The sequence below is a fragment of the Pteropus vampyrus genome, unplaced genomic scaffold (genome assembly GCF_000151845.1).
Source record: "Pteropus vampyrus isolate Shadow unplaced genomic scaffold, Pvam_2.0 Scaffold126, whole genome shotgun sequence".
NCBI classification, from domain to species: Eukaryota; Metazoa; Chordata; class Mammalia; order Chiroptera; family Pteropodidae; genus Pteropus; species Pteropus vampyrus.
Window position 1 is genome coordinate 4,340,821 of NW_011888907.1, and position 14,315 is coordinate 4,355,135.

Below are 14,315 nucleotides of genomic sequence, written 5' to 3' on the forward strand. Positions count from 1 at the left end.
CTCGCCCGCCTCGCCAGCCGCTCCCCTGCGCCCTCCCGCTTCCGGGTTCCGGAGGGGCGGGGCGTGACGCCAGCCTGCCACGGGGGCGTGTGGCCACGAAACCCCGCCCCTCCCGCCGTTGGGGCCCCTCCCCCGCCCGCTCCCGCTTCCGGAGGGCATCGGACAGGCCTGGACCACCGCCTCCTGCGCTGGTGGGCGAAACCAAGTGCGAGGGGAGAACTGAGGGGCGGGCGCGCAGGGTTGCCCGCTGCTCCCGCAGCCACGCTCCCTGCTCTCGGCGGCCACCCCTCCTGCGGCGCCGCAATACGGCTCGGCCGGAGGCGAGGGGGCGGGGACTGGAGCTAAAAGAGCCAGCCTTTGAGTTGAAGGCGGGAAAATGGCGGATTCGTCGGTACGGGGAGTTGGGTGAGTAGAGGCGCCGCGAGTCTGGATTTTGTAGGTGCCAGCAGGAAAGCCATGGTTGAGGCCTGGGGGCAGAGGGACAGCAGAATTAGGAAACGAGGGATCTCTCGGGATGAGTCCAGACATGATCACTCTAGGAACCATCTAGGACGCGCAGGATCCGGGAGGCCCGGCGTGAGTTCTCTGCGCATGTTCGGAGCGCAGGCTCTGGAGAAGATCGCAAGTTCGAGTCCCAGATGCCCCGCTTTGATCCAGAGCCCTCTTGGGCAAGTGGCTTAACGTCTCTGTGCCTCGCTTTCTTCCCCTGCGAAACAGGGCTGATGACATCGCACTCAATCTGTAGGCCTCCTGTGAGGCTTTAAAGCGCTTACAACAGTGCTTGGCCTCTCACATTGCTCCTCCTGCATGACTAGTTTGTGTTCTTGGAGTCTCCTCCTCTTCCAGCTCTTCCAAAATGGAAATCTGGGAGGCTTTCCAGACTTTCCCACACCGCCCTCTGCCCCCAGCTGAGTTGTCAGCGATTCCTGCCTCACTGTCCCCTCTCACCTGTTATGTCAGGCTTCATTCTTTCTTTTTTTAATTTAAGGCAAAATGCACAGGACTTCAAATTAATCATTGTAAAGTGAGCAATTCCACAGCATGAAGACATTTGCAATGTTGTACAACCACCACTTCTGTCAAGCTCTAGAACATTCTCTTCAGCCCAGAAGGAAATCTTGTATCCATTAGTAGTCACTCTCCATTCTTCATCCATCTCAGTATGTCCCTGGCAACCACCAATCAGTTTTCTGTCACTATGGATTTGCCTGTTCTGAAAATTTCATGCAAATGGAATATGGCCTTTTACATCTGGCTTCTTTCACTCATCATGTTTTCGAAGTTCATTGTTTTAGTATGCATTAGCACTGCATTCCTTTTTTAAGGCCAAATAATATTCAGGCTTTGTTATTTTTTTTCTTTTTTCCTCTTTTTTAAAATTGAGATATAATTGACATACAACATTAGTTTAGGTGTACAGCACAGTGATTTAAGTTTGTGTATGTTGTGAAATGATCACCACAATTAAATCTAGTTAACCTCTCACCATAGTTTTTTTTTCTTGTGATGAGAACTTTAAAAATTTACTCTCATAGCAACTTTTAAATATGCAATACGGTATTATTACCTGTAGTCACCATGCTGTACATTGCATCTCCATGACATTTATTTTATAATTGGAAGTTTGTATCTTTTGACCCCCTTCACCCATTTCACCCCACCTCCCTGCCCCTGGTAACTACCAATCCATTCTCTATGAGTTCAGTGTTTTGTTTTGTTTTGAGATTCTACATATAGGTGAGATCATACAGTATTTGTCTTTCTCAGTCTGATTTATCTCAGCATAATGTCGAAGTCCATCTATGTTGCAAATAGCAAGATATCCTTTTTGATGACTGAGTAGTATTCCATTATACATATCATATATCACTGTATAGAATATATAACATATCTTACTCAGCAGTCCCCAACTTTTTTGGTACCAGGGACCGGTGCTCCTCTGAGAATCTAATGCCTGATGATCTGAGGTGAAGCTGAGGTGGTGATGCTAGCGCTGGGGAGCGGCTGCAAATACAGAAGAAGCTTCACTTGCTTGCTGCTGCTTACCTCTTGCTGTGTGGCCCAGTTCCTAACAGGCCATGGACTGCTTTGGATAAATACCCAGAAGTGGAATTGCTGGATCATGTCGTAGTTCTATTTTTAGTTTTTTGAGGAACTTTCAAACTGTTTTCCACAGTGGCTACACAAATTTACATTTCCACCAAAGTGCACAAGGGTTCCAACTTCTCCACATCCTTACCAACACTTGTTATTTCTTGTCTTTTTGATAATAGCTATTCTAACAGGTGTGAGGAGGTGTCTCATTGCATTTCCCTGATACTTAGTTATTTTTGATAGTTTTACGCAGCCTTCCAAGTTCTGTCTTCAGTCCCATGCTCCTGATCACCCATTCATCTTGCCAGGGGCTTTCAACCTTGACAATAGACATCTGAGGCTGGATCATCTCTGTGATGGGGGCCATCCTGTGTATCAGAGGGTGTTGAGCAGCATTTCTGACCTTGACCCATTCCAATAGCATCCCCTTCTGTTATGACAATCACAAATGTCTTCAAATATTGCCAGATGTCTCATGGGAGTCATAATTGCCCTTGAGCGAGCACCCCTAAGTTATTCATATAACAGATATTTATCAAATGCCTCCTGTCTGCCAGGTTGTTATAGACTGATGTTTATGGTGCTTCCCCCTTCCCACCACCTTCTGCTCTCCCAAATTCATATGTTGGAGCCCTAAGCACCCCTTGTGGCTGTATTTGGAGATGTAGTCTCTATGGAAGTAATTAAAGCTAAGCGAAGTCATAAGGGTGGGGTCCTGATCTGAAAGGATTGGTGTCCTTATAAGAAGAGACATCAGAGAGCTTGCTGTGTGTTCTAGCTTGCTCTCCCTTCCGCCCGCTCTCTCCCCTTCTGCAGGAGGCCACCTACCTTACCTGTACCTTGATCTTGGAATATTGTTTAAGTCTCATCTTGTGATGGCAGCTTGAGCAGATGTATACATAGGCACTGGAGAATGGTGAGGAGCATCCTGGTCCCTGTCCTTCTGGAACCTTAGAGCCTGTCTTCTTCCCAGCTGTCAGTGGTCTTCATGAAACATGGCTGACAGTGTTCATTTCCTATAGCCTGAGAGTGAGCTGAAAATGGTTTGTACATCTTTAAATGGTTGATAAAAACATCAATAGGAGAAGAATGCTTTGTGACTCATGAAAATTATATGAAATTCCATGTCACTGTGTATAAATGAAGTTTTATTGGAACATAGTCACGCCCATTTCTCTCTGCATCATCCATGGCTGCTTCGTGTTCCAAAGACAAGGTCGAGTAGTTGTGACTGCAAACACATAGCCCACAGAGCTGAGAATATTTACTGTCTGGGCTATATTTAGCTCTGGGCTATAGGACCAGGTCTGAGCCCTTAAGTTAGGCTTTCAGAACTGCCAGCCTGGCTTAGCGTTCTCTCCTGATCCCATCTCTCTGTCTGCGTTCTCCAGCTAAGCCATAGGGATGATCAATTTCTATTTCCACATCATTCTTCTCTGCCTCTGCGCCCTTGGCCTTGTTGATCCCTGGCTTAGAACATCCTTCCTCTTGTACAAGCAAAAGGCGGTTTGTTGCCCCTTTACTTGTCTGGGGCACCTTCACACATGCCCGACAGGGAAATGCTGCTCTTCCCTCTCACGGAAGGAGTTCCATCTCTCGTTCACTGCATATCCCCAGCAGCAAACAGCAGGCACACAACTGCTTGCTGAATTAATGAACCTGTGACATAAGTTGAGATCTTTGAGGCTTGGCAAATATGCTCGATCTTCTCACTCTGGGCCCTTCTCAGTTCAGGCGTTGGGCTATGCTGTGTCATCCCAGGTGACAGGGCTCCATGTCCCTCTTCCTGTCAAGGTGGCCCAGAGATCAGAAGCCCAGGCTTCTCCCTGGCCTCCCTCAGTTTCAATTACATTAACAAGACCCCCTCTCTCTTTTAGGAAGCCTTCCTCAGGGGGTCCAAGTACTCCTAGTGGCGCCAAGGCGAAAGGAAGAAGAACACAAGGTGAGTCAAGTTAGAATCCACATTATTTTCTAGTAAGTGCCGTTGCAGGAGAAAAATCAGAGCAGAGCAGGGGAATGACTTTATCTTCTTCCTGTCACACCTTGGGGGATTTCAAGTCTGGTCACCAAACTCTGCCTGCAGGCTCTGCCTGTATGGCAGGCCCCGGAGGGGTTCATCTAGAGCAGTGGGCCCTTCCAGCACTGGGGGTCACAGGCTATGCTCAGGACTTGTCACTTGGAAGTGTAGGTGAGGAGAATGTGAGTTAAGTTCATTATCAAACAAAAATTTCCTAAGTTTCCTCTGTGTCAGTGCATCAGTCCTTTGGGAGTGCCCCGATGTCCTATGTCCACCTGAAGGTCTAGGGTCACTGTGAGCAGCCCTCCTTGACTCTTGGCAGTACCCAGTTTGGTGGCAGACTCAAGCCTCTGAAATGATGAAGTATTTTCCTAAAGTGTGCTGTGTGGCAGAGCACGTCTCAGAGAACTTAGAGCAGAATCGTGTCTCTAACATCTCTTCTATTTTACACGTGGTCTGGTTCTCGAACACATTATATCCTTCGCTATAACATTGTTGCTATGGAAAACCCACCACTGTTTAAAACAAACAGGTGCATTCTAGTTTTCTGGAAACCTGAAACTGTTTTTCAGCTGTCCCAGGAGCTCAGAGCCTTGGCTCCTTCCTAGGTGTGAAGACCCTTTGCTGACAGTGTTAGAAAGACCCAGCGTAGGATGGTCTTTTCCCATTTGGAACCGGTGGTGTCCTTCGCCCCAACCTCTTACCTTCACGGTGGCTTGACTCTCCCCCAGACCCTGCCCGGTCCTGGCTTCAACCCCAGGTACCTCCTGCCCACTCTCCCGGTAGGCATGGTTCTTCCCCACCCGGGGCACGCTCAGGACAACCACTGCCTCTATGGCCTGTGCCAGGTTCCCCGTTAACTGGATACGCCTCCTTTCAGGGTGGCGGCTGCAACCCCAATCTCCAGTGGAAGATAAAAACCTTGGTGTGAAGATAAGGTTGAAATCAGTCTTGTTTAACTGAACTGTGGGGCCCTGTGACGTTGACCATGTTGCTCTCCCTGAGTAAAAAGGGAGACCTTGAGTGCTAGTGGCACCTGGAAGAAGTGTGGAATCGTGCATTGGATGCATCGTTGAGCACCTGCTCTCTGCAAGTGGCAGAATGCAGCAACCCAGTCATGAGTCCCTGCTCTCAGGGAGCAGGCTGTCTGGGACACAGGTGGTACCACTAGTGGAGAAGTAAAGAGACCCAGGGTGTGGAGGACAGTGACAGATGCTGTGGATAAAACAGCAGGATGGGGGAGCTTCCAGGTCCAAGGGAGATGCTAGGCTGAGCAGAGCCGGGAAGCGGGGCAGGCGTGGAAGCTGCTGCTGGTTGGAGATCGTGGGAATGGAGTGAGTGAGGGGGCTGAGGAAGGGAGAGGCCAGAGGGGTGGGCGCCCTGAGTTGTGGTGCGGGATCTGCAAGGTGCCTGGAAGAGCTCAGGCTTCACCAGCTGGTGGACTGGCAAGACAGCCTGTTGTCGGCTGCTAGGGGGACAGCCAGCCTAGAGGCCTGCAGGATGTTTCAGGAGGAAGGAGCAGGTGAGCACTGCACCCAGTGCTGCTGATGGCTCGGGATGAAGACTAAGAATGCCTGGTGGGCTTTAGAGCGGGGAGGTCTCAGTGATCTTGTGGAAATGAGTTTCTTCTGTGCAGTGGTGGGTGAGAGAGCTGGGGTGGGGGATGGGAGGAGGGATTCAAGGGAAGAGGGAAGTGTAGAGGAGGAAGCAGAGAAATGGGGGTGAGTCTGAGGGGTTGGAGGAGAATTAACAGTGTGACTGTTGGAGAGAGGAGCAGGTGGTGGGGGGAGGGGTTGCCAAGGCAGTTTTATTGTGGGGTGAGAGTTGGTGCTAACACCCAAAGTGGGTCTTTGCTTTACCCCAGAGCACAGAGGTCCGTCCATGTGGCGAGGCCAGGATACAGCTCAGAGGCTGGGAGGTGTCTGGATGCCAAGGAAGAGGGGTCTCTTGGGGCCACTGCTGCCTTTCCAGGGAAGTAGGAGACAGGTGCCCAGCTGACCAGAGGGATGGGCCCAGGGGAGCAGAGATGTGGGAGGGTCTAGGAGGGGATGGGGGACAGAACAGAGGACTGTGGGTGATCACTGGGGCTGCAGCAAGAGCCCATGGAAGCTGGGAGGACAGATATGATATTCTCCATCCACATTCAATGCCCCAGGGGCAGGAGTGGAAGGGGAGCCTGCGGCTGAGCTGTCTGAAGGGATACTATGTGTCTGAGAAGGGCCTTGGCACTGCGCATGTCCAGGGGAGCTGTCCTGAGCTAGGAGAGGTGGGGTGAGGGGACATGAAAGGATGTACCATCGGTGGGTCAGAGACAGTGGGTGAAGTAGTGGTTGGGGTCATGACTCTGGGGAGTGAACTGGGGAGGAAGGAGGAGGCAAACAGGTGGCCTTCTGTGGAAGGTCTTTCTTCCTTTCCCTGTCTGGCCCCTGAGTCCCTTTTCTCCTTTGACCTTCGGAACATAGTCCTTGGTCTTTCTTGACCATAGCTCCTGTGGATCTCGGTGGCTCTGCCCCAAGCCCAGGGACTTGCACATAGTAGGTATCCCATACATGTTTTTGCATACAGTAGGAGTTCTAACATGTTTTTGCATGCTGTAGTTATTTCATAAATGTTCTTGCACACAGTAGGTGTCTCATACACGTTTGGCATATAGTAGGTGTTCTAACATGTTTTCTCATACGATAGGTATCCCATAAATGTTCTTGCTGAAGGACAGGGTTGGAGAGGAGCAAGGGGAGCATCTCTCCCGTTCCTGCTGTTGATCAGTGAGGGCCGATGGCACCCGGCTCTGGGGGAGGTGGTGCGAGTCCTTAGTGCATAGTGGGTCTTCACACACCCATTGCAGTTTTTGTTATAAACTAACAGTATGTCCCTCACAGGTGGAAAAGTGGTTGAGTCCCGATACCTGCAGTATGAGAAGAAAACCACCAAAAAGGTAACACATAATGTACGTTTGAAACAGCTCTGAGGCAGTTTTGATGAACTTGGAATTCTCTTGAGCCAGGCAGAAAGAACCTGCTTCTGAAGGCAGCATTTTGGGGACTTTGCCCTGTTGCCTTTGAAGTCATCCCACCCTTTATACCAAGTCCTACGTCTCTATTTTGAGTGGCAAATTGCTTTGACAATTCCTTTTGCAAAGCAGTTATCTCTCTTGATACCTAAAATTGTTTCTGTCTTTCGACCTTATAATTCCTTTTCTGGATTCTGTCCTGAAGCAGTTCTGTTGAGTGCCCAGCACACAATCCCTGGCCTTGGCTGGTATTTAAAAAAAAACACCTGCGGGCCTTTAGAGAGCTGCTATGGGAAAAACAATGTGCCTGAATCACCTAGTGTTAGAGGAAGAGTTTCATGAACTACCTGTAGCCACACCATGAAAATTATGAAACCACTAAAAACGATGGAACAAAACACTGAACATCAGAGCATGCTTTGTCTGACGCTTAATGAAAACAATTAGTACGTTACCCAATTATGTGTTTTGTTTCAGTGCGTACGTACTGAAAATGTGAGGTGAAGGTCACGTTACCAAATCACTGTTTGTGGTAAAACCTAGTTAAATATTCATTTCTGCTGTTTTTTTTTTTTTTTTTTTTGGTTTACTCTAGATAGGGTGAATGGCAGGTTCTTAAAAATGTACCTTAAGATCTATCCTGAGGAAAAAAGATAGCTTTGTACAAATTGTTCAAAATGCTTCTGGTAGTGATTTTCTTAAATGGACTTATTTTTGTAAAGCAGTTGTAGTTTCACAGCAAAATTGAGTGGAAAGTATAGAGATTTCTCATATACCCCCTCCCCCTACTGTTGTGTATCCTCCCCAACTATCAATATCCTGCACCAGAGTGGTGCGTGTTTGCAGTAAATAAACCTATGTTGACACACTATCACCCAGAATCCGTGATTTACAGTATTGAAGTGATTTTCAACAAAGAATCATAATCCACACACACTTCATAATTTTAATGTTGCCTTTCAAACTTGGTTATAGCGCCCCTGTGTGTCTATATGCTATATGTAGTATTTGGATCTTTAATAAGAGTTTTTCATTTTTTTCAGCTTTTAAATTAAGGTATGGTAAATCCTCACTTAACATCGTCAATAGGTTCTTGGAACTGCAGTAAAACGATGTATAAAGAAACCAATTTTACCACAGACTAATTGATATAAACAAGAGTTGTTTCTATGGCATCTCATCAATGTTATAAAGAAATATTATTTAAGGACCTGCTGCATAATTTACATGGAGAAACGTGTCACTCTTTTCAACATCCAGTTCTGCGAGTTTGACAAACACATTCGGTTATGGACCCACCACAATTGAGATACAGAACGATCTGTCACCCCCAAATCCCCTTATGCTCTCATGGAGCTGGCCCCTCCTCACCCCATGCAACCCTGATCTGTTTTCTGTACCTGTCTGTAGTTTTGCCTTTTCCAGAAGGTCATTTAAAAGGTGTCACACAATAGGCCTTGTACCTTCCTTCTTTCATGTGAAGAGCGCATGGAGGTCCCTCCCTGCCATTGCCTATAACAGTGTTGGTTCCTTATGATGGCTAAAGAATATTCCACCCTATGGATGGTCCACAGGGTGCTCAGCTGGTACAGGATGTTTGGTTTGTCCCGTTTTTGGCAATTTTGAACAAAGCTACCTTAAACATTTCTGCGCAGGATCTGTGTGGATGTGTCCTCATTTCTCCCAGGAGAGAAATTACTGGGTTATGGTGTGAGCATATGTTTGAGTGTGAGAAACTGCCCAACTGTTATCTGAAGTGGCTGTACCCACTTACGTTCCCACCAGCCACTGAGAGTTCCGGTTGGTACTTTAAGAGTGAAGCCATTCTAGTGGGTGTGAAGTGGTATCTCATAGTGGTTTTAATTGCATTTCCATAGAAACTGATGGTATTGAGCGTCTTTTCGTGTGCTTATTAGCTATTCCTATATCTTTGGTGATGTGTCCATTTGAATCTTTGGCCCATTTTTTCAGCAGGTTGTTTTGTCATTATTGAGTTTTGAGAGCCCTTTGTATATCTTGGATGCCACCCTGTATAGGAATTGGCAAATATTTTCTCCCATTATGTGGCTTGTTGTGTTTTCATTCTCTTAAGTGTCTTGTGAGGAGCAGAAGTCCTTGATTTTGATGAAGTCCGATTTATCAATTTCTCTTTTTATGGACTGTGCTTTTGGTGTCTCATCTAAGAAATCTTTTCCTAACCCAAGATCAAAAAGATATTCTCCTGTGTTTTCTTCTAGGAGTTGTATAGTTTTAGGTTTTACATTAAGGTCTGTGATCCATTTTGAATTACTTTTTGTATCTGGTATGATGATGGAATTGAAGTTCTCTTGTTCCAGTACCATTTTTTAAAATGACTTTCATTTCCCTATTGTATTGTCTCATCACCTCTGTCAAAAACCAGTTACCCATATATGAATGCATAATTTCTGGCCTCTGTTCTTTTCCATTGTTCTATGTGTCTATCTGTAGGCCAGTTCCACACTGCTGAGATTATTGTTAGCTTTGTGGCAAGTCTTGAAATCAGGTAATGTGAATTCTCCTACTTTGTTCTTTTCTAAAACTATTTGACTCTTCTAATTCCTTTGCCTTTCCATATAAATTTTATTCTTAGCTTGACATTTTTTACCAAATCTGCTGGGATTGTGATTGTATTGAATGTATGCATTAGATTAGGGAGAACACCATCTTAAAAATACCAACTCTTTAAATCCACGATCATTGTGTAGGTCTTCGTTTACTTACGTCTTCCTGGATTTCTTTCAACAGTGTTTTGTAGTCTCCAGCTCACAGACCTTCCCTGTGTTTTGTTAGGTTTATCCTTAAGTATTTGGTGTTTTTTAGTTCTATACACGATACTATCTTTTAATTTCAATTTCCAAAGTTATTTATTGCTAGAAATATGATTGATTTAAAAAACTTTGACCCTCTATTCTGCAACTTTGCTAAACTTAATAATTTTAGTAGCATTTTAAAATATGTTTTGGAATTTTCAACATGAAGAATCATGTCTGTAAGAAGCAAGTTTTATTTCTTCCTTTCCTGTTTGCCTTTTATTTCTTACTTTAGGACTTCCAGTACAAGGTCGAATAGGAGTGGCCTTTGTGCATTGAAGTATTCTTACTCTTTATGAGGTTTTTTTTCTTTTATATAATTATATTACAATGGCTTACTAGCTCTGTGGCTTGCTTGCATTTTTAAGTTTTGAAAATGAGTACCTGTACAAAAACTTTGTTTTTCCTGATGTCCAAAGTAATATATTCTGTCTATAAAACTGACAAATACTAAAATGTATACAGAAAATCAGTTATCTGTAATCTGCTATATCAGAGATAATCATTGACAAACATTTTGATGGCTTCCTGTGTTCCATGCATGTGAGAGTATCCTTTTTTACAAAATTAGTTTGTCCCGTACTTGCACAACTAAATGTTAGAACTCCTTAAGTCTGTCCCTTGCCTCAAAGTAAGAGCAGATGCAAACTGTGTGGACCACGAAGGGGCCCCTTCTCATGAAGGGGAGGTGTCTTGTCCCCTGAAAGTCATGTGTTTTCTAATAGGCTCCTGCAACAGATGCTTTAAAGACCAGTGAGAAGATGCCTGAAGGTGGAAGGAAACCCAACCCACTCCAGAAGAGCAAAGGTGTGTACCATTAGAGGGGGATGCGAAATGGCTGTGGAGCTCAGGAAACGATGAGCATGATGGTGAATTGTGTTTTCAAGTATGCTGAGTTAAAACTCCCTCTTTTCTCTCTTGGAAGCATTAGAAGAAAGAGGTAGGCAAGGAGTTTCAGTATAAAGACAGATTCGGGGCATCTGGGGAGCTGAAAGGGGATGGCGGGATAGCGGGGGGAGATCAGTTCCTTCCTCTGAGTTGTCATCATGGCTCTCCTTGTGGCATCAGTTCCTTAATCACATGACTATTTCTCACCAGAGCTCTGAGACCAAGACTCCCAGAGAAGGCGTGAGGCCTCATCCTGCCTCTCACTGCCTTGGGTTGGGTCTTCCTTATAATGGTCTCCCCATATCCTTTTTCTAGGAGCTGTCACCAAGATGATAAGAAAAAATTTTAGTTTTCCTGATTATAGATGTGACATGTGTTCGATATAAAAAAAAAAAATGGAAAATGTAGACCAGGAGGAGGAAGCTTCCTTACAGTCTGCCACTCAGACCATCACTATTGGTATATTTGGTGTTTAGTTCTAGGCACTGTGCTCATCTAGAAGTCTGGGGTGGGGGGGGCTCTCCCACTGTAGCACTTCATCTAGTGTCTCATGTGCCCTCCTCTTCAGCAAGAGTGGGCAGCTCTTTGTTTGCATGAGAGCAAGTCACAAAAAGCAAAACTTTCTTGGCCCCTACTCCCTTGTTCAAAATGGCGACAGCTTTGAGTCTCATAGGAAAAAATTAAATGTTCTTTTACAAGTTAGATTTCTTACTTTACTCTTCAAACCAAGGGTCAGAAACCATTTCCTGAGCCAGATGGCAAATATTTTAGGCTTTGCAAGACAGACAATTTCTGTTGCAAAGACTCAACTCTGCTGTTTGCAGTGTGAAAGTAGTCACAGACCATACATACACAAATGGGCATGTCTGTCCCAATAAAACTTTATTAACAAATACAGGAAGTGGGCCGGGTTTGGCCTGTGAGCTGTGTTTGCTGATCCTGATTTATATGTTTGTCAGAACTTGCACTGTTCCTTGACCCAGGTATGATTGAGAAGCAGGCACATGGAGCCTGAGCCAGGCTTCTGATGTTTTCTCAATGCAGTTAGTTGAGGGCGGTGCATGAATCTGAGAAAACTGGCATGGTCTGAGGGGTCAGAAACTGAGCCTGCCACATTAAAAAATCAGAGTTCTTACCTGGTGCAGTTCAGACCCCAGGGGACACCAGGCAGTGTCTGGAGATATTTTTGGTTGTTGCGATCGAGGGTGGATGTATGCTACTTGAATCTATCTAGTAGAGGGAAGTCAGGATGCTGCTCAACACCCTACAGGGCACAGGACAGCCCCACGACAAAGACTGACAAAGACTCATCCAGCCCCAAATGTACTAAGGCTAAGACATCATGATACAAACATAACCATGACTTAGAGGGACTGCTCTTTGAACACCAAGTATACCAATAGGAAATGACTTTTTTTTAATGATCTTCTATACATGCAGTTTGCAAAACATTACTCTGTACAAAAGCCATAGCAATAAAAAGTCGCTATTTCCCACCTAGGGTTCCCAGCATCTTACCCAGGAGGTAGCTGCTCTTGAAAGATTTTTGTTTATCTAGAATCAAAAATAAATTCTAACACAAATGAGTCTACACACTACACATTATTATGACTTTGCTCTCTTCACGTCCACAGTCGTTTCCTCAACTGCACAGTCATTCATGAAGTTGTCTTCTGTTTAGTTCGTAACATGACAGTGTACCATCTAGTCATTTCGCAGTCCTCTGGAGTCCTTGCTTAATTGAAGCATACAGTACACCAGTGCCCATTATAGATGGTATAAGACATAATTTCTCAGTTTTAAATAGAGGCTCAAAGATGAAGGGAATTCCTGGAGTAGATGAACAGAGAAAGGAGGAAGCTACTAGAGAAAGCAGGAGAAAGAGCTGAGGGCAGAATAAGTATATGGCATGTATTAGAGTCCAAAAAGGTTGCCTACTTCCTGACTTGGGTGTAGAGCATCCTGGTGATATGCTGACTGCCTGGGATTCTCCTTGGGCCCACAGAGAGCGGTGCAGTCTTCGGCAAAGGAGACCTGCAGTCTACATTGCTGGAAGGACACGGCACTGCCCCGCCAGACCTGGATCTCTCGGCCATTAATGGTAAATCGTTCATTTCACTTCTTTTCCCAACTGGGGGTTGCATTGCATCTCCGGGGGCTTCCGAACTGTTCTCTTCTCATCTTAAAAACGGTTTTCTTGGTCTTAGAGAAAAGTGTGCTCAGAAAGACCCCACAATTAGAAAAAACAATGTCAAAGAAAACCGAGTCGACATCATTTTCTGCCTCACGGAAAAAGAACCCAGTAAGTGTCTGAAGGGAGAGGGAAGCTGCTAATGGGTTGGATAAATCTGATTTAACTCCTGCCCTGTGCCAGATGTCACTCAAGGCCTAAGGCTCCAGGAACAAATGAGTCAGCCATGCCTTTTAGAGCAAAAACCAGCCCATGTTCTTATATCATGTGTAGAATTTGTTTCTGCAAGTTCATGGACAGGAGTAGATAGAAATGTGGGATCCTGTGAAAAATGAGATTGGGGCCTTGTTTGCGGTGCCGTGCTAGGTAGGGAGCGTGCTGGGGCTGGCCCTGTCCCTCAGCGGGAGGATGCCCCAGCTGTGGCCCTACACGGGTGGAAGGCTCAAGTCCTGACTCCAGTGTGGCACCGAGTGGGCAGGTGCCCTCCAGCTGGCCCTTGACCACCCGGGGCCAGAGCATCTTCTCCCTACTCACAGAGTGCCCAAGCAGACTAAACGAGATGATAGAAACAGCAGGTTGTAATATAGTAGAGAGTTATCCAATTACTGAACTAAATAAAGTGTTTACGGGTTAGGGTTCTTTCTCTCCCAGGGGAGAGGGCTGGATTGACACCAGTTCCTTGGGAACCCAAAGTATCTTTTCCTTCTCCTCAAGGATTTTTTCGAAGCGATGGAAATAATGGAATCCCAAACATTACTCCTGACTCTGCTGACTGTAAAGGTGACAATGGAACCATGTTCACATGTGACTGGGTGGAAGGGTGGCCTCTGTCAGCCACAGAGATGGAGTTCCCTCTGGCCTCAGCTCTTGCTCTGCACTTAGCAGATCGAGAACAGTGTTGCTGCATTTGAAGAAAAAGCGGAAAGGAATTTATTAATGATGTGCCAAGAGAAGGCAGAGCTCCAGAAGAAGGTCCATGAGCTGAAGCGCAACCTTCTCCTCTGTCAGAGGAAGCAGGAGCTGTTGGACGCCCTTGACGCTCAGGTCAGTTTTGACCATGGTGTCTGAGCCGCGTGTCCTGGCAGGGTCATCGTGGCAGGGGTATGGAGGGAGCATTTATACTGGATATAAGTCTGTGCTCAGCTTTTAACACCACCAGGTGTTGGTATGTGACAGTTTATAAGAGGATAAGCCTATCATGTTAAGTACCAACCAGCAAGAGGAACCTGACCCTTCAGTACACACATGTACATATTCTTCAGGCACTCTCAGCTTGTGCCCAGT

The 14,315-nt window shown here is 45.9% G+C and overlaps 1 protein-coding gene across 3 annotated transcripts in view; it reads left to right on the forward strand.

Moving 5' to 3' along the window:
* The first annotated feature begins 144 nt into the window (after positions 1-144).
* The window catches only part of HAUS8 (HAUS augmin like complex subunit 8), an 18,016-nt gene continuing 3,845 nt past the window's right edge, over positions 145-14,315 (forward strand). For 2 of the 3 annotated variants that reach the window (XM_011366863.2, XM_011366862.2), the window contains exons 1-8: positions 145-405; positions 3,972-4,036; positions 6,991-7,058; positions 10,678-10,759; positions 12,846-12,941; positions 13,048-13,142; positions 13,746-13,811; positions 13,917-14,075. In XM_011366863.2, the coding sequence (XP_011365165.1) occupies positions 377-405; positions 3,972-4,036; positions 6,991-7,058; positions 10,678-10,759; positions 12,846-12,941; positions 13,048-13,142; positions 13,746-13,811; positions 13,917-14,075 (660 nt within the window). In that variant the 5' untranslated portion in view covers positions 145-376. The remainder of the gene's footprint in view (positions 406-3,971; positions 4,037-6,990; positions 7,059-10,677; positions 10,760-12,845; positions 12,942-13,047; positions 13,143-13,745; positions 13,812-13,916; positions 14,076-14,315) is intronic. The other variant, XM_023534517.1, reaches the window with a different exon arrangement.